General features: G+C 37.3%; 1 protein-coding gene across 5 annotated transcripts; it reads left to right on the top strand.

Moving 5' to 3' along the window:
• Window positions 1-3,488: 3,488 nt before the first annotated feature.
• Window positions 3,489-26,314, top strand: LOC127790334 (protein MLN51 homolog). 5 transcript variants are annotated; one of them, XM_052319792.1, is made up of 13 exons: window positions 3,489-4,318; window positions 6,275-6,407; window positions 6,514-6,716; window positions 6,816-7,021; window positions 7,160-7,657; window positions 7,759-7,873; window positions 22,645-22,761; window positions 24,291-24,346; window positions 24,462-24,507; window positions 24,637-24,706; window positions 24,791-24,869; window positions 25,768-25,857; window positions 25,960-26,314. In XM_052319792.1, exons 1-10 carry the CDS (start codon window positions 3,810-3,812, stop codon window positions 24,662-24,664), a joined length of 1,911 nt encoding a protein of 636 aa, XP_052175752.1. In that variant the 5' UTR covers window positions 3,489-3,809; the 3' UTR covers window positions 24,665-24,706; window positions 24,791-24,869; window positions 25,768-25,857; window positions 25,960-26,314. The 5 variants fall into 5 exon arrangements, with proteins under 5 accessions (XP_052175752.1, XP_052175751.1, XP_052175748.1 ...); XM_052319791.1 differs by having other exon boundaries at window positions 6,819-7,657; XM_052319788.1 differs by having other exon boundaries at window positions 6,816-7,657.
• The last annotated feature ends 1,179 nt before the right edge of the window (window positions 26,315-27,493 follow it).

Here is a 27,493-nt window from a genome sequence, read left to right as displayed (position 1 = left end):
AGGTCCCAAACCTCCTAAGATAGTATTGATATCTTATCAATGACCTAGTGTAGCTAATTTTGAAAACCATAATTTATTTGTTATGAAAATTTGGGAGACTACTCCCTTATTTCATTCCCCGATGGAATTACATCCTAATCCTTTCTTTTGTTAGGTAATTGGTAGTAATTCAAGTTTTGTCTCTCATTACCAAATGTCCTAGGCCCTAACCTCTTTTCACACTTTGCTTAATTTCTTTTTCTAATTCTCTAAATACCTAAACCTTTTATGATATTCACAATAGAGTTTGGCTTATTATGTGAAAAGTGCCTCTGAGCTTTGACCACCATGTTATTTTGGAATAGTCCTCATGTTGGTTTGTAATATGGCTGAAAACTCCAATAATGTTTGGGCTTCTGAGACTCAACGAGCTCCTTGTGCGAACGCTTATTTGGCTTACATTTGCTACCTCAAACTTCTTTTTTCTTTCATCATTTTCTCTTCCTCGTTTGTCCAATATCTAATCCTTTAGATGAATGAACACTTGCGCACAAGCATAGAACCTTACTAGGCCTTTTGGCTTCTTTTACAAGAGGCTAATGGAAAATTGAATGTCCTAGATTCCTTCCATGAGTGCAGCTATAGCAATTTTTTCATCCAGGTGATCCATTTCTAAAGAATCCTCTTGAAATCAAGCTATAAACTTACACAAAGTTTCTCCTTTCTTTTATTTAATATGCATGATTTTTTTTTTTTTTATGGTAATTGAATCTTACTATGAACTTCTCAACTAGCTTTTGAAAACTTCTAATACAATGGGGCTTTAAGGAATTAAACCAATCCTTAGTAGCCTTTTTCAAGGTCCGGGGAAATTTGTGGAATAATAGAGCTTTAATAGGAGTTCTGCAATCCATTGTAGTTTTGTACCCAATGAGATGACCAATATGATTGTCTACATCATATTGCTAAAATTATAGGAAGTTGAAGCAAGATGGCAATTGAGCTTTAGAAATTTCCTTTATAAACGACTCAAAAAGGAAATAAATAAAGCCATAAGTACCTTTATCTTCATGAACTTACTTTCCAACAATCGCATAAGACATTGCAGACTTTCTCTATATGCTTCAGAAAAATGCCTGTAATGTGGATTCTTCATTTGCTCTTTATCATGATTATTGTTCTCAAGGTGTCTCTCTTTGTTATGTAAACATTCTTGCCTATAATGACCTCCATGCTCGTCATCATGCCTTTCTTCCTTGTCCAAATTGTATAATTTTTTGCGATGTTCATGATAAAGATATTTTATTTGAGTATTTTCTTCTTTTTTCCATTAGGATTCATCTTTGGTGTTTGGATTAAATCTATTGCCTCTCTCATTATCAATTTTTCTTTCATCATCTCTGTCTTCACTAAAATTTTATATTGAGTCTTCATTGGTACTTTCATTGCATCTCATCCATCTTCTTGCATTGCTTGCATTCTTTTCTCTTGTTAATTATCATTGTTTGAGGCCACGAAAACTTGGCTTAGATAGTTTGACTTTGCCATCAAAATGTATTGAAAAATTCACCAACAAACTCAAAAAGAAAGAATCTCTCTTCGTTTCAACACAATTAGTGCATAGCTATACATGCCAAAACATATAAGAGCCCTCCAGGTAGGTGCCAATTGATGTTGTCTTAGAATTCATACCAATAAGATTTATTGAATTTAAGTTGTTATTTGTTCAATCTCAATTTTTTTCCTTAGTAATCAATTGAATCAATCTATAACCACAATGTAAGGTGGACTACTCAGGCTACCTTTGAAATTGCCTTTCGATGCCTAAGTTAGGTAGGGAAAAAAATAGAATATGTATAGTGTAGATTTTAGAGGGAATTAGTTTGCTCATAAATGATTAGAATGAATCATATATTTTCAAGATTTTTCTTATATACACATCCCATAAGTTAGCCATAGTCATTTTATAAAATTACCCTTTGCATTTTATTATTTGATGCATTTCTCTTAAAACCGTCAATCTCTCCCCTATATTTTAGGATGTTTTTATGTTTAAGATTGTTCTATAATTTCTTATATTTTTGTGGATATTTTTTTTTCTTTTTATGTCGAACGTATATCTATTCTATTATCTATTTATCTATATTTATATTTATCTATACTGTTATATAAACAAATAAGGTGTTTAGGAGTTAAAAAATTGTCAATAAAGTGAATTTCTAAAATATATTCTATATATTTTTCAACTCATAATCTTTAAATTATAATATACTCAAATTTGCCACCACAATAAATCTAATTTCCATTTAAATATTGTCTAAAAAATATAAAAATTGAATTACAACTACCAATTGTCGTCCAATAAACCTTTATTTAAATAATTTATTTTTTAATTTACACGTGCATAGTACATGTCACACCTCTAATTTATATTATTACATAAACACATAGAGTGCTTTAGTATTGAAAAATACTATCAATCAAATGAATTTTCGAAATACTCTCGATGTATTTTTTAACTCATGATGTTTAAACTATAACATATTTAAATTTATCATCACACTAAATCTAGTATTCATTTAAATTTCACCTAAAAAATATAAAAACTAAATTGTAATCGTTATATAAGCAAACATCTCTTACTATATGGTGAAGCATTTTTTTAACTTTCATAATGCCCCTTTGCATCTTTTATATTTCAAAAATAACCCTAATAATTATATTTGAGATATATATATATATAATTTTGATCTAGTAACGTTGTTTAATTTATATTTATTAGCGTTATTATGACAATTTAAATATAATGATGCGAGATTTATATTATCAAGTTGTTATATTTAAAAAATCAAATGGACAAACTCCATAATATCATTATATTTGAATTATCACCATTATCACTGATTAATATAAATTAAGTAACGTTACTTAAAAGATCAAAATTATATATATATATATATTAGAATAAATTTAATATTTAAATAAAAAAATAACATTTTAATCTACCTACTCTCCTATTATTTAAGCAAATTCGCATTCAAAAAACTATACTTCCCAAAATATCCTCTTTAAGATTTTTTTATTTCATTTACAGAAAAAAAAAGATTTTTTTATTTCAACAATACCCTGTTAATTATTTATTAATTTTTGAATAAATTTAAAATTTAAATAAAATTCTAAAACTGGCATAGTGAGATTATTACAAAATTTATAATTTAAATAAAAAATAATCCCAAAAAGGAGCTCACGTTTGAGATCTTGAAAAAGGAACAAACATTGGGATATAATAAAAAAATTGTGTCACACTAATGTTATTTTTTAAAACTTTTAATTAAATATTATTTGACGCGAGATAGTAAGGGTGAGTGTGTAGCTTTCACTTCCAAATAAGCCTACAACTTCTCTCAATTTATCTGAGTTAGATAAATATTTTATTATATGTAAAATAACAAAATTGATATATATATATATATATATATAGATAAACTGGAACGTCTTCGTACGTTCATCATCTCCATTTCAGTGGTGGCGAGGAAGGGTGAGAAGTCGCGATGCCCACCGTGTCGGTGTCGCTCTCCTTCCCGCACCTAACCCAAATCCATAATAATAATAATAATAATAATAAAAGAAAAAAGAAAATTTAATAGGATTTTATTTTCAACTGATGGATAGATTGCAGCAACCCATAAACCCTCCATTTTCGATCCACTTCCCATTCTTTTCCCTTCAAAATTTGGTTCCAGTTTCTTGAGAGAGTTCCGCCTGTGAATTTGGGGGCAAACTTAGGGTTTTTTTTTTTTCTCTTTGTCGTCGTCGTCGTCTGATAGTAGATGGCCACTACTGGCGAGGAAGAGGCGGAGTACGAGAGTGATCCGGAGGAGGCGAAGCGGTCGCTGACGATGCGGCGGAGGGAGGCCAGCGACGACGAGGAGCAGGGGAAAGAAGAAGCGCCTGAGACTGAGCGGGAGCGGGTTTCTAGTGTTGCGATTCAGTCGGATGGCGAATCCGACGGCCGGGGCGCTCCGGAGGACTATGACGACGAAGAATCCGAGATTGAGGAAGAAGAGTTGGAGAGGGTCGAGGATGAGGAAGATGAGGACGAGGAGGAGGAGATGCCGGAAGAGGACGGTGCCCGAGTTGGCGGCGAGGCTGCGGCGACGGTCCAGGAATTGGATTTGGACACAGGAAGATCTGTTAGCGAGTCTTTTCCGGAGCTTGACGGAGGGAATCAGGTTGAACAGGAGAAGAAAGAGAATGAGCCTTTTGCGGTGCCGACCGCCGGTGCTTTCTACATGCACGATGACAGGTTTCGAGACAATGCCCGTGGTGGTCGATACAGGTATTACCGTTAATTTAGTGACATAGCTTGCATTTATCTTCATCCTGAATATCAACGCATTTTCAGAGTTGTTTGGCATGAGAAAGCGATGTTGATTGTTGAGTCTTCTCGTCCTATCATCTTTGTTCGGTCACGCCTTCTTGCTTGACTTTTTATTTTTACCCATCTTGTATTCTTCGCTTCTTGTCATTTGAATCACTGAAGTTTATTGTTTCAGTAGATGGACAAATATGGATGGTTTAGGCCTTTTGCTTTCTATGCCAGGTTTTCAGTACCATATTGTTGAACAGTAACTTGGTTCCCTAGCTGGTATGCATAGAAATAGAGTTTATTGCCGGTCATGCATGCAGGACAAAGTCCATAACAAGAATAAGCTTTACCTTATTGTAAGGATGAACCATTTAAATTGCTATTGATATAAACTTGGTTGAATCTACTTATTAGTTTAAATTACAGGAGCAATGTTTGACAGCAGCAATTGCCTAGAGTAACTTGCTTTCAATACTGCCAGAGTGAACACTTCATTACCATACCTGCCTCTTTTTTTTTTTTAATTTTAATTTGGTTAGAAGCCACTGAATTTACCTTCCATAATGGCGCTAACACTGAACTCTTGTTATGAAGCCACAACAGTAGATCTATTTCAGTTTTCTGCTTTGCTTCTTGCTTCTGTTGCACCTCCGTGGAAGTTTACAAGTAAACAATAATTTCTGGGCATTGCCTTTTGAATTCTAACATTAAGGAATTGGTGGAGTTGTGTTCATGAGATAATAAAGCAATATGCATTAGTGATTTCTGTAAATTCCCACCTCATATCTGTTGATCTATTACTGCTAATGCTAAATAAAACTCTCTGTTCTGATAAACCACTATGTTTGCAGCATATTGGCATAAACCACGACATATGAAATGTTTTTCCTGCATGTTACCTGTACTTTTTGACTAAATGTGGTAGGTTTGATGTTGTTACTGGAATTTTTAAAGTGGAATAGCTTTTTAACTGTCAACTGTAAACATTAAAAAGTGACTGCTTGTTACTAAACATGGTAAACTGTAATATTAAAGTAAACATAAACATCCTTGTGGGCTTTGGCTTGGAAGTGATCTTATCCATAACTTGAAACTTCACTAGTTAAAAGTTTTTGAACAATAGCATTGGAGATTTTAAATCATTGAAGTCCTATGGTTTGTGTTTTTTGTATATGTTATCCACAGAAAGACTGTGTTGTGTGATGAAGTTCAGAGTGATTCTGTTTTACTACGTATTTTTCTTTTGAAAGGTTATGAGAATGAAATATTAGGGAAGACCAAGCCTCAAGCAATTGCAAGAAGATTTAAGCCAATCTTGAAACAACTACTCATCACATCCATTGTAGTGTAAACTTTGGACAGATAAATATCATTTAGAAACTAGTTATTGGTGAGATATGATGAAAACAGGTATTTGATTTCAAATGCTTTTGTAGAAGTTTTAACAGAATTTGAATTTTGTGTTAATCTCTAGTTAGGAGTTGCATTTTACACCAGGGAGTGGGATTTCTGGTTTTGGTCTGTAAGGTGAATATTGGAGAAGTTTACATGATTGTAAAAATCCTTTTAAAGCTTAATGTGAGGATACTTTATCTTACCAAAATCTCAGGATGATCAATGTAATTTACCCTAAAAGGAAACATTTTCAGTTCTTCCCTGTTTTTGTAGTTGAGGGATAATGTTTCCTTTTCCGTAAGGTTCTTTACGCTTGTTCTTGAATGATGTTTCTTCACAAGCAGTTTGTTTTGTTTCGTTTACTTTCTGTTTCTTCAGGGTTTGCCCCCTTTGTTTTGGTATGTATTTCTTTTAATTAGTTCCTTTTTCTGTTTCTTATTAAAAAATATTTTCCTTTCTTTCCTGTTACTTGTTTGGGGAATATTTCAGTGGCTCTCTGGTTCTGGTAATAGTAACCTTCTGTTAGTTTAGGCGGACAGTGGGTGGAACTGGAAGGAAGTTGTGGGAGTCAAAAGACAACATGAAGTGGGGCCATGACAAGTTTGAGGAGATGACTCTCCAGAAGTTTGAGGAGATGACTCTCCAGGAAAGGCACTATGTAGAGGTGAAGCTTTCATTGAGCTATCTGATTGACTATAATATATATTTTCAGTGACATCATTTTCTATATAAAAACCTACCTTCTGATTTTAGTCAACAAATATTTCAAGGGAGCAAGGAACTCCAGAGGTCGTTATCGTGCTCGTGGGAAGATTCGAGGTGGAGATCGTGGATATACTAGAGGAAACAAATCCAAGTCATATAATGATAATAATCAGCACGATGCTCCTAATGCTGTTAGAGGCAGAGGCCCTCAAAGGTATGGGCCTTCTAAAAAGAACAATAGTGAAACACCTACGACAGAAAGGAAACAGTAAGTAAAAGATTAGTTTTGCAATTATCAAATACCTTTGTTTCTTTTAACTGGATTCACCAGGATATTGAACACTGTGCTGTTTTTGGGTGTATTTAGTAGATTGGGAAAGTCAATTGAGAAGCCATCACATACTACTTCTGGGAGACCGACTACAGCCTCACTGAATTCAGAATCTGATCCAGTTCCTGCTAGGAAACAAGTTTTCGCATCAAGCTTGAGCTCAGCTTCTCCTCCATTTTATCCTTCTGGTGCTTCCAGTAAAGAAATCACTTTGACACAGAAAATAGATGCTCAAGGTGGAGGTATTACCCGGAACCTGCAGTCTTCTGTTGTGGATGAAAATTTTCCTATCCCACAGTTGAATACATTGTTTCGAGAAAAGAATGTAGGTGATGCCACTGGCATAGAGAAGCTTTATATCAGTGATTCTTTTCTCCCAGTTGCTGGAAAGACTTCAGCCAGCTTGCAGTTGCCAACTTCTGCATCTTCTTTTGTGAATACTACCCAAACTCTTCAGCCAAGGGCTCATGGGAGAGGTTTGACAGCCTCTGGGAAAGCGACGACTCAACCAGGAGCACCTCATGGCCAAGTCACCAGAGCTTCTCTGCCAACCCAGGTGCATTCTGTGCAAAGAAGTCCCGTTCAAAATTGGGTTAAACCTTCCATGCAAGATTCTGGTCAGCAGTTGGGACAATCTCATCAACCATCACCTTCTCCAAAAGAGGCTTTGTCAATAAATTCTGCTGAACCTGGAGGAGACGAATTTGCTTCAGAATCAAGTAACTCCAAGGCTGCATTAATTGGAAGAGGAAAAGGTGTTCAAGGTAGTGGCAGGGGTTCTTTTCTGTACGGGGGTGCTCAGGTTGTGGGAGCATCTGGAAATGTAGGTAGTGGTCATGGCGACCAGAACTTTGCTGCAACTCCAGCCTTCTTACCTGGTATCAATCATGCCTTGACTTGTCTTCTTTTACATTTTCCTTAATGTTCTCAATCAAGTAAAAGTTCTCATGTTCACATGTTCAGTTGGTTCAATGTGCAGTGATGCCATTTGGTGGCCAGCATCCTGGTGGTATTGGTGTTCCTGCTGTAGGCATGGCTTTCCCTGGTTATGTTGCTCAATCACAACTTGGACTGGGCAACTCAGAGATGACATGGTATTGTAGTTTTTCCTTTTCTCAAGTGAGATGTTAACCATTACATCTTTCTCTGGTTTTAATATGTTATTCACCAATTGATCATATTGCATGGTTCATAGTCAATGGCCATCTAGTTTCTTTATGCCATCTATTTTGGGAGCTGATTATCTGACCATCTTTCTTAGATCCATCCTGTGATCCTTATGAGAGTACTCTGTTAATGTAGAATGTTTTAGAGAGTTCTTAGCTTTGCCTCTTAATGTCCATGACATGTGTCAATACTCAATGCTAGCTTCCATAAATTTTTGGTTGGATTTATGTCAATAATCATGATGAAGAAGCTTCTTGCCAACTTATTAACTAAATTTAAGATGGTACAAATTGATTTTAATGGTTAATTTTTTATGCAACTCTAATATATTATCTTGATTAACCATAAAAATAATTTCGAGAGTATTTAGGATTGTCTACAAAGAATGAGGAGTACTAGATACTCAATTAGGATTGCTTCAGTTTCTATTTATTGTAAAAATTACAATATATAAATATTATGCCAAAATCTTTAAGAATACATAATTACATAAATACCTATTACTACTTTCCCTGAAATTAGAGCTTGTATATAATAAGTTCCAAGCGTGATACAAATAAAGTTCATTCTATCTCCCATTAAAGCTTTTATAAATAAATCTATAAGGTCTTCAGATCACATGAGTAGTTTTGATAAGATTGGATTGTGTAACACCTCCTGAATGAAATGACAATCAAGCTCAAATCATTTTAGCCTATCATGAAATACAAGAGAAGAAGCAATGTGAATTGTAGTGTGATTATCAAATATTATCTCCATAGGCTGTGGTTGGACTCCAATCTATGCAAGAATATGTTTTTACCATATCAACTCACATATAGTATTGCCACGGCTCTATATTCAAGTACAGGTCTAAGCTGAGTTACCAATATTACTTTCTTACTTTCCATGATACTGATTACCTTCAACAAGGATATAAATACCTTGTGGTGGACTTTAGATAGGGAACTTATCTGATTGGCATATCCCTATATCTGTGTTGGATTGTGGTCCTAATGTAAAAAATCATGCCTAGGCGGATCCTTAAGATATCCCAAAATATAACCTACTATATCCCAAGAAAAAACTTGTATTCAATGAGTCTTAAGAATAAATTTTCAACACTAACAGCAGGTTTGTTTGGTCTAGTAACAGCAAATAATTGAGCTTTCCAACCAGGTCTTTGATATTGGCTTGGATCATTCAATAGATCACATTTATCTACTACAAGTTTGGTATTTGGATTGATTTGAATATTAACAAGTTTGGCTCTTAGCATCCCAGTCTCAAATATTAGATCAAGAATGCACTTATGCTGAAAAAGAGCAATATCAGTTTGAGATCTAGCAATCTCAATGCCTGAGAAATACTTCAGGTTCTTAGATTCTGAGTGTGAAGCTGAGGATATAGAAACAATTTTAGCTCAATTTTCTCTTAATATTTTAGCTCAATTAGGGGACCTTTCTTATTGGAAGGTCACTGGTTTGAGTTATGGAAACATCTTTGCAAAGTAATGGTAAAGCTACGTACCAAAAATGAACCTCTATTGACTGTTGCAAAACAGGAGCCTCATGCACTGTGGGTATCATCACCTATAATATTAAGATCATCAACTTACACTAATAACGATATTTTACCATTTTGCAAATGATGATAGAAGACAGATCAGCACCACATCTCTTAAGATTAAACTACATCACAATATTACTAAATCTACCAAACCAAGCACAAGGAGACTGTTGAAAGCAGTTTAACCTAACCTACACATTAATATAGACTCCCCTTAGGCAACAAATCCAAATGTTGCTCCATATAGACTTCTCACTATTGTCACCATGCAAGAATACATTCTTAATCTCAAGTTGATGAAGTGGCCAATGAAATATGGTAGCTAATTGTCACATTCCTGAGGGTAGAATTGTCATTATAATTTTTGTATGCTAATTAGGGGTGTACCTAGTCGGTTAGCACAACAGTGCATCTCCTGGAGTACATTCCAAGTAGGATATGTAGAAGGAAATATGCTGAAAGCAATTTTCATCACAATATGTTAATCGCTTCTCAAGATTCTATCTCAACTACTATGGGTGAACTATCGGCCTCACCTACAACTGTCACTGCAATAGGAATTGGAAGCGATTTCCAGAATATAAATCCTTTATATTGACTTGATGGAACTAACTACTTGCAGTGGAGTCAAGTAGTTCACTCTTTTCTCAAAGGAAGATGGAAGATGGGACATCTTACTGACCCCATCCCAAAAGAAAAAGATCTAGGATTTAGGGTATGGGATGATTCAGTGATTATGTCTTGGTTATGGAATTCCATAAAACCAGAGATTAGTAAAAATTTGATGTTCCTTACCACTACAAAGGAAATATGGGAAAATCTGCATTAGACTTACTCCAAGAAGAAAGATGCAGCATTGATCTACGAGCTGAAGAATCAAGTAAGCTCTACCAAACAAGGGGGAATGTTCGAGTATTACAACCAAATGACTGGATTTTTGCTTGAAATAGACCACAATCGAAAAATTGGAGTACAACCACGACATTCAAGTGGTTCAAGAATTACTCGAAAATAATAGAGTATTTGAATTTCTTGTAGGATTAAATTCTGAGTATGATCAGATTAGAATTCAAATCCTTGGTAAGGTTTCTACACCAACTCTTCATGAATGTTTTTCAATTGTTTGTGCTAAAGAGAGTTGACGAGGTGTTATGCTGGAACCTTGTATACAAGAGGCTGCATCAATGATCTCTTGTAGACCTGGAGGAGGAATAAAGGAAACAATAATTTGAGGCTAGCAGGATCAAGGAAACAATCTAGCAAAGATGGATTGTGGTGCACCTACTGCAACAAATCTTGCCACACTCATGATAACTATTTTAAACTGCATGGTAAGGCCCAAGTTTTGGCATGGACAGGAGGATTCAAGGGCCAAGGAAACATCAATGCTAATGTGGCTAGCAAAGAGCAGTCACTAATCAACACTGCATAGCTAGACAAGGAGGAGTCTATAGAATTCAACAAAGAAGACATAGGAAGATTGAGACGCCTTCTTGAATCCCTAGATAAATCTTTAGGTTCTTGTTCTCTTGCCAAAAGTGGTATGTGTCTTATGACTGATTCGGGTAGATGGGTTGTAGAATCTGGGGCAATTAATCATATGACTCATGATATTTCTTTCTTTGATTCATACAAACCAACCTAATGAAACCACAAAATTACTACAGCCGATGGCTCTCTCTCCCACTGACATTGTTGGACAAGGAAGTCTTCATCTTACCCCTTCCATATCTCTTACAAATGTCCTTCATGTCTCTAACCTTTCAACTAATCTTATCTCTGTCCAAAAAATTACTAAAGAACTCCATTGCAAACTAACATTCTTTGACTCATATGGTATATTTTAGGATCAAGTCTCGGGGAAGATGATTGAATTTGCTAGAGAGTGCGATGGGTTGTACTACCTTGAGGATCTTGACAATGGTCGAATAAAGGGAAACTAGTCTCCTTTCTCTCAAGCCCTTGTAACCACATCTAATAAAGAAATGATCTGGGCACATCATCTTCATCTTGGTCATCCACATTTTCTTCTCTTTTAACATATGTTTCCATTGTTGTTTAAAAATCTGGTTGTGCTAGATTTTCAATGTGAAGTGTGTCAATTTGCTAAACATTGCCGTACTTCATTCCCTATCAATTCAATGAAATGCAGCCAGTCTTTTATTTTGAGACATTCTGATATTTAGGGGCCATCAAAGATTCTTGATATTCATGGGGCTAAGTGGTTTGTCACTTATATTGATGACTGCACTAAGGCTACTTGGTTGTTTTTAATGAAAGACAAATATGAAGATAGTTCACTACTTCCTCAATTTCAAAAAATGATTTTTCCCTAGTTTGGAGCAAAAATAAAACAATTTTTCTTGGATAATGCCAGGGATTATTTCAATTAGAATCTCTTTTCTTTTCTTTTTTTTTATCAAGGAAGATATTATTTATGAATCTTCCTGTGTTGAAACCCCACAACAAAATGAGATGGCAGAATGAAAAAATCGTCATCTCCTAGAATTCACTTGTACACTTCTTTTTCAGTTCAATGCTCCAAAATTCCTATGGGGGGAAACAATTATAACACCTACTTATCTCATAATTTGTCTTCTTTCTAAAGTCCTAGCCAATCATAGTCCTATACATATTTTGTCCAACCATTTTCTAGACATTGTGTCTACTAGAAATTTGTCCCCAAAAGTATTTGGCTGTGTTGCTTTCTTGCATATTCACAAAATTCACCGATCTAAATTGGATCCCTTGGCAAAGAAGTGCATCTTTGTTGGTTATTCTTCTACGCAAAAGGGTTACAAATATTATGATCCTTCTAGTCAATACACCTATGTTTCTCTTGATGTCACATTTTATGAGTCTCAACCTTTCTACAGATCTCCTCACAACCATCTTCAAGGGGAGTAGTCCAAAAACGAAGATGTGTGCTTAGGTACCATCCCCTTTCTCAAACTACATGCAAACCTTCTTGATAAACCATCATCATGTCAACCCTTTCCCAGTGTTTTCATCCCAAAAACAATTGAACGGGCTACTGATATGGCAGATATCATTGCTACAAAGGACATTGCAGCAAATGATATTGACAACATTGAAGCTGCCAATGACATTGCAAATGTCCTTGAACTTGCCAATGACACTGCAAATGTCTTTGACCCTGCCAATGACACTCCCAATATCCATGAACAAGTGCAAATCCATGACCCTTTAAAGACACTGAAGTAGTATTCAAGAAAAGTACAACCTGCACAACCTCTCAAGCAAGTCCAAGAATCAACTCCAAGCCTAGGTATTGCAAACACTTTGAACTTGTTCAATTCTGAAATTGATGGCACTATTGTTTGTGATGCTAACTCAAATTGTGATCTCTATCTTCCTATTACTTAGAGAAAAGGAACACGAAAGTGTACCCAACATCCTATAGCCCATTTCATCTCCTTACATAGACTATCCTCCCAGCACCAAAGCTTTCTCTCCACCTTGAACTTAATCGAAATACCCAAGAGACTTTTGCACTGGTGGAACTATTGAATGGTACAAGGCAGTGCTAGTTGCAAAAGGCTATACAAACCTATGGGGTGGATTACCAAGAGACTTTTGCACCGGTGGAAAAAATGAACATGGTGAGAATCCTATTATCTCTACCAGTTCATTTTGGCTTGGAAACCCAGCGATATGATGTAAAAAATGCACTCCTTCATGGAGACTGTCAAGAAAGAGACTTGGAAATAAAAGATTCAATCGTTCTTATTCTTTGGAATGGCCGATTATAATATATACATACTTCCTTGCTGAATAAGGAAGTTATTTCCTAGGGAAGTTTCCAAATATGGTTTTGGAAACCTTGTACAGAATATACAATACTACTCCTATTGGAAAGATTACAATAACATAAATATACAGCAATCTAAAAGATACATCTTCTGTAAGGAAACTAAAATCAATAAATATAATGCTGGAATAAATCAATCATTCTCGAGAGTTGTCAACACTCTCCCTCAAGATTGGGAGTGGATATCATCCATCCCGATCTTGCTCACCATCCTGTGAAACATTGCTAAAGGAAGACCTTTAGTTAGTACATCCTCTAACTGATCATTTGAAGAGATATAAGGAGTGCAGATCAATCCACTATCCAATTTTTCCTTTATAAAGTGTCTGTCCACTTCTACATGTTTTGTTCTATCATGTTGAACTGGGTTATGGGCAATGTTAATTGTTGACTTATTATCACAATACAACTTCATAGGTGCTGTCCACTTAATCTTGAGATCATCTAGCAAGAATTTCAGCCTTAGCAGCTCGCATATCCTTAGGGCCATGGATCTAAATTCAGCCTTTGCACTTGACTGAGTGACCACATTTTGTTTTTTGCTTCTCCATGTTACCAAATTACCTCCCAAAAAAGTACTTTTGTTTGATGTTGACCTCCTGTCCACCATAGATCTCGCATAGTCTGCGTTTGTGTAGGTTTCAAGAGTCATGGATTCTTCTTTTTGGAATAAAATACCCTTCCTGGGGTTTCCCTTCAAGTAGTGGAGGATCCTGTACACTGCCTTTAAATGAATCTACCTCGGGTTGTGCATGAATTGGCTACCTAGTCCCACAGCATAAGCTATGTCTGGACAAGTATGAGCTAAGTAGATTAGCTTGCCAACCAACCGTTGATAAGACCCTTCGTCAACCATGTCATCTTCTAAAGCCTTTCCTAACTTATGATTTGGTTTAATAGGAGTTTCCACCGCCTTGCATCCAAGCATACTGGTATCTTTGAGAGATCCAATATATATTTTTGCTGTGAGATAAAAATTCCCTCTTTTGAATAAGCAACTTCTATCCCCAAAAAATATTTTAGTCTTCCTAACCCTTTAATCTCAAATTCCTTAATCAAACACTTCTTCAACTTACTCATCCCTTCCTCATCATTGTTGGCGACAACAATATCATCAACATAGACTATGAGCACTGTTACTCCCCCTGTAGCCGAGTGTTGAATAGGGTATGATCCCCTTGGCTTTGCCTATACCCCATACCAGCCATCACACCTGTAAATCGGCCAAACTAGGCCCTGGGGGACTGTTTTAGTCCACACAGTGCCTTCTTCAACTTACAAACTACTTTTTCTTGTGTTATGGGGCTGTATCTTGGTGGTAATTCCATGTATACTTCCTCTTTTAGGTCTCCATGCAAAAATGCATTTTTTACATCGAATTGTTGCAATGACCAACCAAGATTAGCAGCCAAAGATAGGAGGACTCTTACTGTATTTAATTTTGCAACTGGTGCAAAAGTATCTAAGTAGTCTACCTCGTATACTTGAGTATACCCCTTGGCTATCAATCTTGCTTTATACTTGTCCAATGACCCATCAGATTTATACTTTACTATATTTTTACCCACTTACAACCCACCAGATGTTTTCCCTTAGGCAATTGCACAAGTTCTCACGTTTGGTTCTTCTCTAGGGCTGTCATCTCAACCTCCATGGCATCTTTCCAATTCCTATCCCTTATTGCTTCAGAAAAAGTTTTGGGTATTAGAATTGTGTGGAAATTGGTAAGGAAGGCCTTGTGGTTGGGTGACAGTTTAGAATATGAGAGAAATAAGCGTAGGGGATGCTTAGTACAAGTTCTAGTTCCCTTCCTAATAGCAATAGGCCAATCAAGATCACTATTAGGTGTAGGTTCAACAGATTCAGTGGGGTTATCAGCAGGTATAAAGAAGTAATAGAATTACTTGGTGAAGATTTAGAAGAGCTGGCTGAATTCTCATTGCTGTCTGTGGTAGAACCAGGGTTGTCCGAGGATGCTAGGGCTTGCATAGGGTCAGATTCAAGCCTTTCCCTTCTTGAATACACCTGCAATGGTCGAGGAGTCTCAGAAATAGGTTTCTTTGGTGTCACATCTAGCACATCCTTTGGAATAGAAGATGATATCGAAGGGATTGATAGATCAGGAATAAGAGGAATAGAGAAATGATTCCTATCAAGTAGGTCATTTTCAGGAGTATTGGGATGTTTAAAATAAGGCTCATTTTCAGAAAAAAGTCATATATGCTGACACAAAATGTCTCTTTGAAGGAGGATGATAGCAACGGTACCCTTTTTGAGTAGGAGAGTATCCAATGAACACACAATTTATTGCTCGAGGATCTAATTTTCCTTTATTGACTGTAGGAATGTGAACATAGGCTACCATCACATGGAAATCAGGGAACTGTTTGGTTAGCAGTTGAATTGGAATTTGGGATTCAAGAGATTTTGAGGGTAGTCGATTAATAAGAAAAGTGGTTGTCAAAGCTGCTTTCCCTCAATAGCTTTTAGGAACATTGTGGTGAAATAGAAGAGCTCTAATAACAGCTAGAAGATGACCATTTTTTCTCTCGACTATCCCATTCTGTTGGGGGGTGTAAGGGCAGGAAGACTTGTGAATAACACCCTTGTGTTGAAAGAAATGAGAGGTATTGGTTGAAAAATTCTCTAGCATTATTAGACCTAAAACATTTTATTTTTACCCTAAATTGATTCCTAATCATGTCGTAGTATACATGGAATACATTTTTGACTTCTAACTTTGATTTTAATAAGTATAGCCACATTGTTCTAGTGCAATCATCTGCAAAGATAACAAACCATTGTGCCCCAGAAATGTTGGGAACACTTGATGGCCCCCAAACATCACTATGTATTAAAGAAAGAAAAATATCATCTCTTTTATTAGATAGAGGAAAAGACACCCTTTTGTACTTTGCAAACTCACACACAACACAATTGAAATTCCTAACATCTAGATCCTTAAATAATTCTGGAAACATCACCCTAAGAGTTAAGGAGGAGGGATGACCAAGCCGGTGATGATGTAACCATACTTGGTCTTTATTAGAATAAGCTAAGTATGACACGAGAGAATGGTTCTTCTTGTTGTCCACTCGGTTCTTCAAGATGATAGAGACCACCTCTAGCCCTAGCAAGCCCAATCATTCTCTTCATGCCTTGTTCTTGCAACTCACAAACATTTGAATGAAAAATGACACTGCAATTAGTGTCCTCAATGAGTTTCTGAATAGATAGGAGGTTAGTACACAATTTAGGAACATGTAGGACATTTTTGAGAGTGAGATGTTTATTAAGAAGAACATCTCCTTGGCCGGCAACGGTGATTAGAGAACCATCTGCCATTTTAATCTTTTTGGAGCTTGGACAAGGATTATAGTTAATGAAGAATTGAGAAAAAGGGGTCATATGGTTTGAGGCCCCCCTAAGTCTAATACCCCAAGAGTTGTGGTTCACGATTTCTGAAGCATGTAAGGAAAAAAAATAGGAATAAGTACTTGTGAGGGCAAGAGAGCAGTTACCCTTCTCGGTCTTCTTGTCAAGGGACCCTAGAAGACCTTTTAGCCTTTCAATTTCCGCCTTGTAAGGTTCAAGAGCTTCTCCTTGATTTTGATTTTTTGACTCAGGTGCAGGTTGTTGATAACTGTTGGCTATATGTACTTGCCCCTGTCCTTGATTCCTTGCTGGTGGTACTCTTTTGGGTGGCCTTCCATGTAGTTTCCAGCACCTCTCTATGGTGTGCCTAGGCTTTTTGCAAAAGGTACACCATAGAGATTCTCTATCCACAGCCTTCTTCTTTTCTTTGGGTGGCCCTCTATTTTGATTGTGAGCCTTCAAGATCAAAAAGGCAGAGCTGTCTACTGGTGTAGACTCCGGCATCACTCCTCTTCTCCCCTCTTCTGCATGTACTAGGGAAATCACCTCATTCAGGGAAGGCAGATCCACCTTACTTAGAATCTGCACTATCACTGTGTCAAACTCCACATTAAGGCCAACCAGAAAATCATACGTCTTCTCTTTCTCTACAAATTGTTTATGAAGTGCAGTATCCTCACTACACTTCATCTTCAAACACTGGTAGTGATCCAGCTTTTGCCATAGAGTTTGCATACTTTGTTATGGCCTTCATCCCTTGCTTGGTCGCTACCACCTTAGTCCTCATATCATATATCTGGGCCGCATCACGAACCTTGGAATAGGTGAGGTTTATTGCATCCCAAATATCCTTGGCTGATGTTAAGAACATTACCTTGTCACTGATTTCTGGAATCATGGAGTTCCAGAGCCAGAACATCACCAGGGAGTCTTCCTCATCCCACGCTGCAAATGCTGGATCTCCTTCCTTGGGACCAGTTCCTAACAGATGACTGAGTTTCCCCTTTTCAGGTCCGGATTAATTGCGACCACTTCAAGTAGTTTTTTCCATTCAATCGGTAAGCTACTTGAAGATTTGCAATTCTCCTCCTAAGTTTCCACTATTAGTTCCAGTAAATGGAACCTCTGTCATGTTGCTGGGATCAGCCGTGTCTGAGATTGGATTTTGGGTAGAAGACATAATGTCGGGTGAAGAAGGAGAAGATTAAATGAAGGAGAAAAAAATAAAACCACAGAAGTCATGAAGAAATCAGCGACTAAACTCTTGTGGCTCTGATACCATGTCAAGAAAGAGACTTGGAAATAAAAGATTCAATCGTTCTTATTCTTTGGAATGGGCCGATTACAATATATACAGACTTCCTTGTTGAATAAGGAAGTTATTTCCTAGGAAGTTTCCAAATATGGTTTTGGGAACCTTGTATAGAATATACAATACTACTCCTATTGGAAAGATTACAATAACATAAATATACAGCAATCTAAAAGATACATCTTCTGTTAGGAAACTAAAATCAATCAATATAATGCTAGAATCAATCAATCAATCAATCATTCCCGAGAGTTGTCAACAGAGACTTAGAAAAGAGGTGTACATGGAGCCACCATAGGGCTTTGATGGCAAGTATGGTCTTGACAAAGTTTGCAGACTAAAGAAAGCCTTGTATGAGCTAAAACAATCTCCACGAGCTTGGTTTGGAAGATTCATTAAGGCTATGATGCGAGGTTTGGGTATGAGTAGAGTCATGGTTGTCAAGCCCCGAGGATCGGGTTTGGACAATTATGGAAGTTTGGTCACAAATAGAATAGGAGAGAAACGAGAGAGAGAGAGAGAGAGAGAGAGAGAGAGAGAGAGTTCTTCTGTTATTCGATAATCCCCTTTCCCCATTCTCGGTTACACATAACCTTCAGTACAACAGAAGAGGTTAGGTTGTTGTACTGTTCTAACTCCTTAATCTCCTAGCTAACGGATACAACTGTATTTATTGATAATTCCCCTTTCTACCCCTGGAGTGTGACAATTCCCCTCCCTTTAAGAAAATTCTTGTCCCCTAGAATTTATAGCGATAGATATGGTTCAACTAATCCCTACTTTCATTACTTGCTGCCCCTTCCTTCGCCTTTTCCCTTTGAGTAGTAGAAGTGCAACCCTTGAATCCTTCTCCTTTGCCTCAGCCCTTTCTTCAAACTCAACAGCTTGTATAGAACACAACTCTACCCCGTTGGTCAAGTTGCACTCTTCGGTTTCTTCAAGGAAAATAACCTCTTCTTCTTTGTCCTTTTCAATTTTTGTATCTAGTCCTTCCATGGTTAGTAGCAGTCTTTTGCATTGATGACCTAGACGGTAGTGGTCTCCACATTTATAACATGGTCTTATCTGTCTCCTCTGCTTTGGCATAGGATTTTTGATTGCATCAAGGTTAGTGTTAACCTCGAAAATCCCTTCCAATTGCTGATTATTGGGTTGACTACCACTTAATGGCATTTCGTACTTAAAAATTGCTTCTAGTGTTAATTCTTGCATCCAGGCTTTCTCCGCTGCTTGTTTCACTGATGATGGCATCATCATCTTCACCATTGAGCGCAGTTCTTCCCTCAACCCACTTGTAAAAATGGACACCAGGTACTTCTTCGTTAACCCCGGCTATACAGTACAAACAAGGGACCTCAACTCCTCAAATTTTGCCTGATATTCCACCACCGACCCTCTTGTTTTAGTTTGCTAAATTCCTCAATCACATCTATCATACTTCTCTCCCCGAATTGTTCACACAGGCCCTCTGTAAATTCCCCCACTGACCGTCATTTCCTTCATCTTAGATCCACCCCTGGAACCAAGAATTAGCTGCATCGTTTAAGTAGGCTGCAACCAAGTTAACCTTATGTTCCTCCGGCATCTTGTAAAATTGAAAAAATCTTTCACACCTCCTAACCCACCATCTTGGCTTCGTTCCCTCAAACATGGGAATCTCCAATCTTGGCATAGGGGGGTGGTTATGAGGAAAAGAATGGGAATTCCAAACCTGGGTTTGTTGAACCATTGAAAATTCCTTCGCTTCAAGATCTCCTTGAGTCCCTGGTATGTTGCCCTGGGTTGGTAGAAGTGGGTTGGAATCCTGCCCTAGAGGGAAATTTGTGATAGCTAGAACTGGGGCAAGGAAGACAGCATGTTGAGCTCGCTATTCAACCTTTGCCCTTACTGCTCCAGAAGCTCTTTGTTCTTTTCCGTATTTCCCCATATTGCTTCCTTCAAAATCGCCACATCCTCCTGCGTTTGCACCATCACCTCCTGAGTTTGGGACATCCCAAACTCCATAGCCTCCATCTGAGTCTCCAATTGCTTCATCCTCGTGCCCTTCACCATCCGTTCTTTGCACACTTCTCCCTTAGTCCGATCACTAGCAAGGCCCCCGCCAGCCAATTCCGATGACTCACCCTTCACCATGATCCTACCCACCGTTCACCATTTCACCATCTCACACCTGTCTTTTCTGACTTGTGTCGCCTTCAGTTTCCAACCCTAGATTGTTGGAATTTGCTTGGGTGTTAAACACAATTGACACCCAAGAAGCACTGGGAATCAATCTCATCAAGAATCATTCTTCCACCATCATTAGACTCCCGCACTGGTTGCAAACCCTAGGGTCTGACCGTGTCGAGTCCGTCGTGCTCGCCTACCTGACTGTTGCCTTGCTTCTGTTCGTTCGTCTTGTTGCAATTTGAGTGCTGTTGCAACAAAATCACGGCCAAAATTTGCTAGGCTCTCCTTTGTTGAGTCGGCGACAAAATTCAACCGGCTCCGTTACTGACTCACTCCTTGAAGCTGTTGGGGATAACCGGCTCTGATACCACAAATGTCAAGCCCCGAGAATCGGGCTTGGACAATTATGGAAGTTTGCTCACAAACAGAATAGGAGAGAAACAAGAGAGAGAGATAGAGAGAGAAAGAGAGAGGTAGGAAGGATGAGAGAAAGAGAGAGACAAAAAGTTCTTCTGTTATTTGATAATCCCCTTTCCCCATTTTCAGTTACACATATAGCCTTCCTCACAACAGTAGAGGTTAGGCTGTTGTATTGTCCTAACTCCTTAACTGCCTAGCTAACGAATACAACTGTATTTATTGATAATTCCCCTTTCTATAATTGGGAGCGAGACAATGGTGACCATATTCTATTTGTGAAACACTCAGGTAAGGGAAATATTATAGTCCTATCGATATATGTAGACGATATTATAGTTACTAGGAGTGATGAGGAAGAAAAACTGAGGCTGAAAACTCAATTGGCCTGAGAATTTGAAATGAAAGAGTTGGGGAAACTAAAATACTTCCTTGGAATTGAAGTGACATTTTTTAAACAAGGGATATTTATATGCCAACAAAAGTATATTCCTTGGATGCGGACCAGTAAGTACACCTATTGATTCAAACCATAGAATGAGCTAAGAAAGTAGGGAGGGAATAATCATTGATAAAGGGCGCTTGCGACTAGAGGCTAGTAGGAGGATTGATTTATCTCTCATATACCAGACTTGATATTAATTATGCTATGGGACTAGTTAGTCAATTTATACATGATCCTAAGGGGGAGTATCTACAAATACTTTAGAGAATTCTCAAGTACTTAAAAGCTACTCCAGGAAAAGAAATTTTGTTCAAAAAGGGAAGTAACTTGGTAGTAGAGGTATGTATTGATGCTGATTATGCAGGATCTCTCACAAACAAGAGTTAAACTATTGGCTACTGCACTTTCATAGGAGGAAATTTGGTTATTTGGAGGAGCAAGAAGCCAAATGTGGTAGCCAAATCAAATGGAGAAGCATAATTTCGTGCTATGGCTCTAGGTGTTTGTGAGCTTTTGTGGATCAAAATAATTCTAAAGGATTTGATGATTGAAAGTGGATTGATGAAACTATATTGTGATAACAAATCAGCTATCAGTATATCACACAACCCACAACCTAGTACAACATGTTTGAATGAAGCATGTAGAAGTGGATAGACATTTCATTAAAGAGAAAATTGACAGTGGACTCATTACTATCCGTCACGTGACATTAGAGAATCAATTGGCTGATGTTCTAATCAAAGTGTTATCCACTTTTAGGTTTCAAGATATTGCTGGCAAGTTGGGAATGGAAGATATCCACTCACCAACTTGAGGGGGAGTCTTGGAATAAAGGAAATAGAAGACTTACTCAGCTAATTGGCTCACCATTGAATGCAAAAGATTACGTTTCCTAATGTAGATATAGAATGTATAGTTAGCTGTTTTTATGTTTCAATTACCTGCCTAATTAGTGAGTTTCCTAATTGTTTATGTTTCCTTAATAGCTAGTTTCCTTAGAAGATAGATTGATAGTTTCCTTATAAAGTTGTCAAGACTCACCTTAAATATGACTGTAAATCTGTGCTATGAATATACAAGAATTTTGAAAATTCCTACACCCTTCACTATTTAAGGAATGACATACATTAGCATTACCACCACGAAAGAGGTAGTTTGAATTGGTAGATGGTGCACTGTAGTTCTCTTTCTCTTGTTGAGGATGATTGCTTTATGCATCAACTTTGAACTGTGCATTTGTAGATCCTGCAGATTTGTCAGTCTTCTCTACTTATGTTACTGTTGCCTACCTTTTCCCTTCTTTCCAATACATTATCAAATCTACAAGTCAGAAGTTTATCCATTGGTTAGTTGGAACATTTTAGTCATGCCTTCTCTCTGTTCTGCAGTCATTCACTTAAGAAAAAATTGGGGAATATTATAAAGCCTTTTGGCTGTATAATATTCTCAATTGTTCTCATCACATTCATTGCAGGTATTTTGCCAATATGTCTTTATCCTTAGAATATTAGTTTCTCATTACCACTGCCTTTTCACTGTGAATTAAATGTCTTTCTAGTCAATCTAAGGAGCAATGCGGTTTTTCTTTCATGTCTAGGCTACCAGTTTTGGCTGGTGCTGCAGGAGCTTTGGGGGCAACGTATTGTCCACCCTATATTGCTGTTGATGGTGCTTATCACTCCCATTCACCAGCATCTTCCTCAGGAGCTTCAAGGTTTGTTGCTTTAGTTTCTTGCCACATTGTTTTTGTGTTATTTTATCTCCACTACCTATATAACCTCTAATGTGTCTTTTCCTTGCAACTTAATTGTTAAGATGGTTCTTTCAAAGTATTTTAAATATTTTCTCCTCTGAAGTTCTCTGGAAGGATATCCTGAGAGCGTGGAAGCTTATAGAACTCTTTTGGGGATCAACACCCCCCCCCCCCCCTCTTTCTTTTCTTATTCTCTCCTTTTGGAATGTTTTATTTCATTAATCTAATTTGCCCCTCTTTCCTGTTTTGGTGGTTCTTTTTCTTGTTTTATTTATTTATTTATTAATTAAAGAAGAAATAATCTCCTCATTTCCAGATTCCAAAGCTGCCCATTTAGGAGACATGTTTATGGGCAGCACTCCTGTCATCTCACATGAGGACACTTTTATGCAGAGCACTTTCACATTGTCTTAACCTAATATTGGCTGGGAAGAGGAGAGTTTCCTTCTTTGGAGGTACTTCCTGTTACAGATCTATGTGGAGAGATGGGGTGGGTGTTTAGAAGATTAGAGTCATTGTCAAGAACCAGAATGTCAGATTTGGGGGGTGAGGGTGGGATGTTTATTCCTGAACTCATTTCCAAAGGAAAGGACTGTTGTCTAAAACCAACCTTTTTCTTTTTTCATTCTAGCTCTATTTTAAGTAGCATACGTGTCTGGTTGTTCTTAGCTTTTTAGGCAATATTATATTTTTAGCATTTTTTGGAATGTTTTTGTAACATTCGTTCACTTTTAGTTCACTTATCAGCATATGAAACATGAATGTTCTGAATTAGGTGTTTGTGTCCATGCATAACAACTATGGGTCATATATTCTGTTTTTTATTTTCCCTTTTCTGTTAGGTTTTTATTGTGATGTTTGATTTCACACATATTTTTTGGAATGTTTCATCCTTTTTTAATTCACTTATCAAACTATGAAACTTGAATGTTCTGAATGAGGTGTTCTGCCCATGCATAACAACTATGAGACGTATATCCCGTTTTTCCTTTCCGTTTTCTACTAGGTATTTGTTGTGAAGTTTGGTTGATATTTTAAGATTGTTATCAAGTGTCATTGAGATTATCTTCCTCTGACTTCTAAATTTATATAGTTGATAGATGACCTATTGACTATTAAATGGCTTTTACATTTGTGGTGCAATGATCTATTACTGATGGAAAGACTGCTTGTTTGGTTATGCTAACTGATATTTAAATTTATGGTTGAAGGTCCCATGCTAATTTAGTATTATATCTCTGCTGTGTGACACTGTCCATATCCTCAAGTTTTTTATACCTTTGTGTCAGTTTATTTGTCCATGTTCTCATCTGTATCCTATCCCTGTCCCTTTGTCTTGCAATATAACTGTTTTTCTTTTTCGAAGTTTTGCTGATTCTAGTTATTGATTTAGTAAAAGAAAGATAGCCTGGTTTTTCAAAATATATAAGATAAATAGTGTTTGCAGTTTGAATTAACTGATATTGATGTATAATTTTTTCCTTTTGTAGCAAAGAAAATAATGCACATAAACCACATGGTGAATGGAAGTCTTCACAGGAACCTGGTAAGATACTGCTGCCTTTTGATTTTCAGATTTATTTTAGTGACTGAATTTGGTTCTAGCTTACTTTCATCATGGTCTGTTGTCTCATTCTTGAACTAACACCATTTCTGTACAGAGGTTGCGAGTGTTGAATTTGGTCAACGACAGAAAAATACTCGCAGGCAAGTAGAATGTTTTTTTGTCGCTCTTCAGTGCAGAACAGATACTTTCTGCATCACCTTTCATCTCTAGCATAATGCTCTGTTTAAAAAAAAAAAAACAAGAAAGATAACTTCTTATTTTCTCTTCAGATACACAGAGATGAATTTTGGGCAGTGAAGTACTTACTAAGATTGACCCTATATGAATAAGCAGATGAAGGTTAAATCTTTCCCATTAAACTTTTGCATTGCTGGTAATTGATAGTGTGTGCAAATGCTAAATAATACTTGTTTGGTGCTGCAGGTCTCCTTCCAGGCCCTTTGTGAACTTCTGGATTTCTTCTGGAGCAATTTGGGCTCCTGTATGTTTCATCATAATTTAGGTAACAACTTTATTCTGGAGCTACATTCAGTACTTGACTATAAATGGATTTGCTTGCAACTCTTAGTAGTGATTTGGATCTATTTCCATCTTTTTTTTATTAGATAAGCAAAGCATGCACCCATCGCTGGGCATAAATGATCTAGTTGTCTTCTAACTGCAAGACCTAATAAGTGAAAATGCCTGATAGACAGAAAGAACATGCCTGAGAATGTGGTAAAAGCCACGTCTCTGAAGAATAATGGTATTTGGTCCTACTTCATAGTCTTGAATGGTAGTTCTACTGTATGAAATGTCCAAAATGTCAATGCAAGAACATTTTGGACATTTCATGCAGTAGGACTATCATTCAGGACCATGAAATAGGACCAAATAGCGTTGTCCTACTCTAGAATGTGGTATTGTGGGAATAGAGCTATATATATTATTATAAGAACATGTATTTTGGAAGCAAATCACTTTTGGCAGTCAGGTATCATTAAGATAATAAAATAATTTCTATTTTTTCCCTTAATTTTGCAACATAAGCTTACTAAAAAAGTTATTACTACCGAACACAATAATTCTCAAAATAGGTTGCCTGCTTTTACACGTCTTACTGAAATTCCACTTGTCGTGAAGATTGCAGATCACTACCACCTCCCTCTTAACTCTTTATGTTTTAATTGGGCCACTACAATGGTTACAGAAAATGGACCTACCTTCAGCAGTAAGGAATCAGACTAAGCAGAATACCTCTTAATTGGTTGATGCATTTGTCCTTTTTAGATGTTATAGTTAAGTTGTGCATTCAGTTTCAGTTTGAACTTGCTGGACCACCACATTTTTGTCCAGTGTGTGCTTAGCACTTTAATTGGCTATTCTCTCTCTCTCTCTCTCTCTCTCTCTCTCTCTTGCAGGTAGTTATAACTAGCACCTGCTAATGCTTGTGGTCAATTAAAGGAGAACATTGCAGCCTGACAGGTGGCAGTTTGTCGTGCAAATCTGCGGTACGAATTTTCAGCGGAAAATCAGAGAAGATTGGAATTTGGTTTCAATCTCTCAAGAAATTGGTCAGAATTGTGATATTTATTCCTTGTATTTGGTTTCAGGTGGTGTGTTTTTCCTGTGGGCCTGTTTTCCATTGGAGCTTGTGAGTCTTGGTTGGTGGGCAGGCCGGCTTCTTGCAAATATTAGGCTTTTAGGGTTAAAATTTAAGTGAGGACGAGAATATTGTGCAGGTGAGGTGCTGTCTGGTCTATGAAGGGATTTGTATCTTCGTGGCTGTTTTATAATTCATCCATGGTGGCCTTTAAATTCGTTGACGTTGGAAAAGATTAGTTATTTGCTGATGGAAGATTATGAAATCATGATGGTTTAAGGCCATTATTATGATTAATGGGTGGGTAAGTGTTGTGGGCGCTGGAGCTTCTCTTCGTTGAATTTAGAATGGATTTTATTTTCTCCCTCGGACTCCAACATCGGACAGTAAAGAACAAGAACAAATTTAAAAACAGAGACCAATGGGTTAAAAAAACACAGCCAGGAAATAACCAAGAAAAGAACACTGACGTGAATTGATTCATGAATTCCAATGCCGAACTACTAGGTTCTTGTTTCCCTCCTTTCCACGCTCTACGAGCAACACACCTCCTGCCTTTTCTCATCCTTAAATCGTTGATCGTCACGCAAGTTTCATGAGTTGTCTATTAGATTAGATGTAAGGCGAATTGTTAGAAGGCCGCCTGTTCTCTCCTTGGCACTTGGCCTCTACTCATTTCTATTTTCCTTGTGGAGCTTTGGTAGTTGGAGTGGCCGTGGAACCTTCGAAAGAGGGTTTTGGGTTTTGGCCAGCGCCCGGCAGCAGCGGGCGCTGTCAAATGGCGAAGCTTGAAGCTCAAGCCAAAATAAAGGGAGGGCTTTGATTGTGTTTGGTTATGTTTTTGTGCATATAGTTGTGTAACCATCCTAGAGTTGTTTTTTTGGATTAGGCCCTTTTGGTTATATAGCCCGCATTAGCATTGCTGTGGGTGGCTTTTTGAGAAGAATATGTTAGGTGGCACTCTTCTGGGTCATTCTCTTGCCCTTGATTGGGCTCTCCTAGCTACTAAGTGGCGTTCCTTTCTGTTTTTGGTAAAGATGGCCTTCTCTAACCCCCCCCCCCTTCAAGCCACTGAAGTTTTGCTCTCGGGCTCTATATGTCCATGTCTATTTGTGATTTTATACATAATCCTTTTCTGATGCAAAAATATTTTAGGTGCCAAAATGGTGCCCATTTGGGTTAAGGTAGATGCAAGCCAGCCGACAAAAGAGAAAAAAATTTAAAATTTTCGGTTCAAGCGTCCTTCAAACCGACCAGCAGCCAGGCAACCTAATGGAAAAGAAAAGAAAATGAAATGCGATCAGCTCAAGTTCTCCACCACTGGTTGTATTGGTTGATAGGTACCCGCCTAAAACAGTCATCACCAAATTTGTTTTACTATAGACGGCCAAACAAATGATTTTACATCTAAAATTAATTTGGGTAATTACATTTAACACCCCATAAGTTTGACAAAATTATACAAACCCCAACATATTTTCCCCTTAAAGTGAATAAAAGTCCGTTAATTTTTTGAAAATGTCCGAACTACCCTCCATTCTCTT

This window comes from Diospyros lotus, chromosome 14 (assembly GCF_014633365.1).
Source record: "Diospyros lotus cultivar Yz01 chromosome 14, ASM1463336v1, whole genome shotgun sequence".
Classification (NCBI taxonomy): domain Eukaryota; kingdom Viridiplantae; phylum Streptophyta; class Magnoliopsida; order Ericales; family Ebenaceae; genus Diospyros; species Diospyros lotus.
Note: the sequence above shows the minus strand (reverse complement) of the source record. Positions and strands in the feature narration are given on the sequence as shown.

Coding starts and splice junctions, on each gene's coding strand:
- LOC127790334 (XM_052319788.1), top strand. CDS start 3,810: ATGGCCACTACTGGCGAGGAAGAGGCGGAGTACGAGAGTGATCCGGAG. Junction 6,408..6,513: donor AGGAAAGGCACTATGTAGAG/GTGAAGCTTTCA, acceptor AAATATTTCAAG/GGAGCAAGGAACTCCAGAGG. Junction 24,347..24,461: donor GAAGTCTTCACAGGAACCTG/GTAAGATACTGC, acceptor ATTTCTGTACAG/AGGTTGCGAGTGTTGAATTT.